Source organism: Haliotis asinina, chromosome 12, assembly GCF_037392515.1.
Source record: "Haliotis asinina isolate JCU_RB_2024 chromosome 12, JCU_Hal_asi_v2, whole genome shotgun sequence".
Taxonomy (NCBI): Eukaryota; Metazoa; Mollusca; class Gastropoda; order Lepetellida; family Haliotidae; genus Haliotis; species Haliotis asinina.
The window spans coordinates 21,360,825-21,366,264 of NC_090291.1; the positions used below are offsets into that span (position 1 = coordinate 21,360,825).

The 5,440-nt window shown below is 38.2% G+C and overlaps 1 protein-coding gene across 1 annotated transcript; it reads left to right on the plus strand.

Annotated features, from left to right (window-relative positions):
* Positions 1–482: 482 nt before the first annotated feature.
* LOC137257746 (cytochrome b-c1 complex subunit Rieske, mitochondrial-like) lies at positions 483–4,177 on the plus strand. Its single transcript, XM_067795164.1, has 4 exons — positions 483–775; positions 1,777–1,920; positions 2,836–3,138; positions 3,807–4,177. The coding sequence occupies exons 1-4, from the start codon at positions 580–582 to the stop codon at positions 3,968–3,970; spliced, it is 807 nt and encodes a 268-aa protein (XP_067651265.1). The 5' UTR covers positions 483–579; the 3' UTR covers positions 3,971–4,177.
* Positions 4,178–5,440: the final 1,263 nt, after the last annotated feature.

Consider the following 5,440-nt stretch of genomic DNA (forward strand, 5'->3'; position numbering starts at 1 on the left):
TGTATTAATTATCATAAGCAGTCATTTTGTGGTTGTAGTCATTGTGTATATTTTGGGGGGTTTGATGTTGTACATATTTATTTGGAGGCCGTTTTCAATACAAAAAGATTCTCCTCCAGGATACAAATTTTATATCTTATGCTATTCGTTAAATTTGAAACACGCGACTGAAGTACGTGTTTAATTGTTGGCTTGTTTGTGCACGTATGTGCTTGTTGTTTGATATGTACAGCACTGACGCATAACCAAGCTGTCAAGTTTCGAAAGCTATTAAGAAATCATGGTATATTCGTTCCGTCGGGGAACGATGACACGTTATCTGTCATTCGTGCGTTTCTGGACATGGATATTGGCAGATTTGCGGACATAATTCCCAGGTTTAAGAACCTTATTCCAAACATAGCCGAGAGCCTCGATGCAGCTATCCCAAACTACGTGTAAATAAATAGCTTGATCAACAGACGTCGAGTACATGGCACAATAGTTGTTAGGAAAATAGCAGGTTTTATGTCTGACGTAAAACGTCCTTTACCACAAGTTTCGTAAATTGGTAGGGAAGGGGTGAAAGTCACCACCAAAATGATCTCTATCCCTAAATCTGCGGTTCTCTCTGCAGTTTCGCAGGTAGTTCCTAATGCAGTACGAGCATCTGTTACAGGCGCTGTCCAAAAAGGTGAAAAATATGTTGTCCAGCAACCTAAAACTGTGCTCACACATTTCTCAATGTCAGACTTGCTCCCGAAGAATGCTTTACGGGCCACCTCAGGACTTGCATGTAAGTATGATCTGAGTGCGAAATTACATGATATGTACTTACCTGGCCGAATAACTCTATGATAAGTGTACAGTCAATTACAGGAAAGTTATGTAATTCTTAGATAATCATACGTCGATCATTTAACATGTTCAATGCTTCTTGACCTACAACCGTCAAGCAGTTCGAAAACCACACTTTATAGTTAATAAGTGCAGACATGTAGGATTTGAATATTTATTGAACTGTGTATCTAATACTGTTATGATTCCGAATTTCAACGATTTTTAGTAAGGTCTGAACACTTCCAATATTGGTAAGGAAGGTGCACAAACACTTTCCTTAGTAACAGTTTCAGCAAGACGCCAACATTTAGTCACCTCGCTATGATAAGACTAATTACAGGTTTTGAGGTCAGCTTGTCCCTTACATGATGTGAGACTAATGTCTTTCCATTTAGTGTCATGTCATGTCATCCTAACCCTAGTCCTTATCCTTGTCCTTACCCTAACCCTATACCTTAACCTAATCCTGACCAAAGGTAAACTGCTGTTAAAGATGGCAGAAGGTAACTAGTATTCTGTAGTCTTACTCAAAAACTGCTGTCCGTGCTGAAATAAGCACCTAATGACTGTATTTATGGACTGACTGGTGTTTTGAGTACTAATTGATCATGTCAAATTTCATTGGTTTGATCCCCAGCTGTGTCATACCAAAAGATGTTAAAATATGGTGCTTGTTCTTCCTTGCCTGGCACTCAGCATTAATGGCTAGAACAAGGCCTGGTCAGCTCAGAGTCAGTATAATGTATCTGAGTGGGGCATCCAGTACTATTCATGTGGCATGGTATCTCTGTATCTCTGTAAGCTAGCACTATAAAGCAGTATAAGTCAGGGCTAGTGCAAGCGGCCACACATACGCATGCATGTCGTCGTATTAGTGAAATATATTAAGCACGACATGACACCACATTTCACCTCATACTTTAACAGTTGATTATCTGTGACTGTTTTCAATTTCAGCTGCAAATCAAGTGAGGTTTGCTCACACAGACATACCTGTCCCAGACTTCTCATTCTATCGTCGTGATGGTGTTAAGGATAGTCAACAATCCTCACAGAACTCTGCCGTTGCTCGACGATCTTTTACTTACATGATGGTTGGAGGTGATTAAATATTTGTCCTGCAGTTTTGTGGTTACAGGTAGCAGTGTTACCTTGGTTACGTCTTAAGAGAGTTACTCAATGTGCACAGTCTACTACAGATATAATGAACTTGAGGGACCACTAATATTGGTTTATAAAAGCTCAAGACTTGCATTTTGACTAAAGTATATGGCAAGTGGTCAGGTCTAAAACACAGTATTATGTTAATATTTGTCAATTTGTAATAAGTATGTTCCTTATAAACAGTTAACTGTACATTAATAATTTAATAGCCAATCTAGGGTTGCTTTTCTGAAATATAACAGGGTTTGCAGAGTCATGTGTTACTCTACGTGAGATTCGATGATCAGAATTAATGATTTTGCTTTATAATTATGGTATGTTATCTGTTCTAGTCTAAAGCTGACATGAAGTTTCCTAAAAGTGTGCTATTGTACCAAATATCACTGACACTAGTTAAGGAGGGGCTCAGGACAGGAGTCATCACATGCACAGTGTAACCATAGTTAAGACATCTCTTTATTATCTGTAGTCAGTATTACACCGTAGAGATTTGAGTTAGGTTTCCAGTATTCTTCAACTTCTAAGAGGTTTCTGCTTGGATGAGATGGTTTGAACTGGTGACATTTGTTGATAACATGTCCCACTGGACTTTTCTTGTTAACCATTAGTTTGTCAGACCTAGACTTTTCTTATTCACAGCTTAGTTTGATATTGCTGACACAATTCTGACTGCTGTGTTAACATTTACAAACTCTAGTCAGTAATAGAGTTAATTTGTGCTTGTCTCATGTGATGTATCTGTGTGCGCATGTGTGTGTATAATGCGAGTGTGTTTGTTTTGTTTTTTTCGCTTTTTGTACATACATGATTGTTCTCTAGAACTTATTCTTGTGTAACTATGTTGTTCTCCAGGTGGCAGTGTGACAGCTGCATATGCCGCTAAGAACTTAGTGACAGAGTTTGTCAGCACTCTCAGTGCTTCAGCTGATGTATTGGCTTTGGCCAAGATAGAGATCAAGCTGGCTGAAATTCCAGAGGGAAAGAATGTTACTTTCAAGTGGAGAGGAAAACCCCTGTTTGTTAGACACCGCACCGCTGAGGAGATAGAAGCTGAACAAAGTGTTGATCTCAGCACTTTGCGACACGCAGAGCATGACAATGAGAGAGCAACCAACCCTGAGTGGCTTGTTTTACTTGGTGTTTGTACACATTTAGGTAAGAAAATAAGTCGTCTATTACAATATTTGAAGTTTTTATTTGTATGCACTGTTACTCCTAAGCAGTACAAGTCTAATGGCCTAGCTCACCTTCCTAACATGCATTATTGCCTCCTTCAACTGATCTTTCTCAGACAGTGTATCTTCTGAAGGTTGTCACATCGTAAATGAAAGTATATTCTTGCAAATGTGGAAGGAATGCATTTGTTGCAAAGTTAAGACCTTGGTAAGACCATTTTTATTTGAGACTAAAGAAATCGTACCAAGTGTCTTCATTATGTCTGCCCTTATTATGAGCCCAGTTGAATCAGCCCAAACTCTTAAGTTGAACATGATCTGCACGTGTAGGTCAATGGATTGTTACGGTCAATTGCATCTTGACACTTTCTGTGACCATAGCAGTTTCTGTGAAACAATGTTGATCTATTTATCAAACGGTCTACCCACGTTAAAGGTTAGGTATTTAAAAGATTTTAAACATTAGAACAAAGATCAGAGTTGATGACAAACATTCTTTGTATGTTTGCAAACATTCTTTGTATGTTTGTTAAACTTCAGCCACAAACTATAGTTATTAGTGTGTTTCAAAGCAGTGTCGTGTGTGTACTTTCACAAGTCACTTGTTTGATCGTAAAATGTAATCATGTTTACATTCCCCTGTTGCAGGCTGCGTTCCAATAGCCAATGCTGGTGACTTTGGTGGCTACTACTGTCCTTGCCATGGCTCACACTATGACGCCTCTGGTAGAATCAGGAAAGGACCAGCTCCATTGAACCTGGAGGTCCCAATATATTCCTTCCCTGATGAGGGAACTCTTGTTGTTGGTTGATATTAGTATTGCTTAGTGTGGATAAACTGTGGAAACTGGCAGTGTGATCGTCTGGACATTCAGCAGTTGTACAGTTATTTCATTGGATGAAAGGAATACAGTTTTCAGTCTGTTTCAAACTTCAGAAAATTAATCTTTCATCTAGGTCTGTGTTGCAGACAATTGCTCTGTGTAATAGTCTGTTTTATTAAAAATAATATTCAAGTTCATGTTTGTCCTGTTTTGCCTGTAATGTGTGGATCTTTGTACTATCTTAATGGAGTGCAAATGCGGGATAAAACCAGATCACAGAATACTGGTCTTGACATTCAGATTGATTCTCAGTCAACATTTTCTATCCAAGGATCATTCTCTTCCCACAGCGTTTACTCCTGTCATATCCTCCTACATGACCTCTGTTCTAATACCGCCAAACTTCCCAGCCCTCCTAGAATTACCTAGTGACCAAAAACAAATTATCTCCCTTCTTTCTATCCAAATCCGATCATGTGTTACATCAACTTCGATCCAGTATGATGGCCACCATGGAGTTAGTGCATGAATTAATCAACATTGTTTTTGTTCAGTTCAATTCATCTCAATATTTATTCAGACAAACTACCATTGGTGGTACAGGAACAGTTCAAATAATGGCATAATATAAACGATAAATTGTTATGGTCACTTGGTAACAATGAACATATTAATGTGTTAATCCTTTTATGGTGTTATTGATAGTTCTTATAAATGTTGAAATATTCTTAACAAGTGAATAATCATCTAAGGTAAACAGTAGTTTCATTTTTGTGAAATTTGGCCATTTACTGTAATAAGTAGGGATATATTTGGAAGCTATGATCTCCCATAATGAATTAAATAAAAATAGTTAAATATGTAGTGAAATTCGTCGGCTATTGCTGTTGAGTTACAAAGATAACAATTTCTGTTTATTCTTGGTGTATTTTTCCAGTGGCCAGTCACAACAGATCTTTGATGTGATACGTAAGATATTTAATGGCTAGCTTGTCAGTGGTCAACGAAGGGGTTGGAGATGTCATTGATCTGCCATTGCATGACTGGGTTCTGTCAAGATGAAACATTTAAGCATCATGCTGGGGAAGAGGTTCTAGTTCTCTTGAAGCATGCAGCAATGTTACCAAGGCTTTGTGAATGATCATTTTTGAAACAACAAAATCTGATTGCAACCAATCATGAATCCAGAACACTTGCACCATGAAAGAGCCATATTAGAAGAGAGCTTACATACAAAGATATGACAGGAGTAACCTCTGTGGGAAGAGAACATTTCAGAAAGAGATCACTGCTTTATGTCTGGTGAGTGTGTTATAGGAGCTGCATCAGCCCCAATGCTACTGCTACTTGGTGAATCATGACCAGCTTGGTTAGCCCACTAGTTAACATATACATCTGAGGCTTTCTGTTTGAACAAATACAAGTCTTTACATTTTTTCACACACAAAACAGCATAAA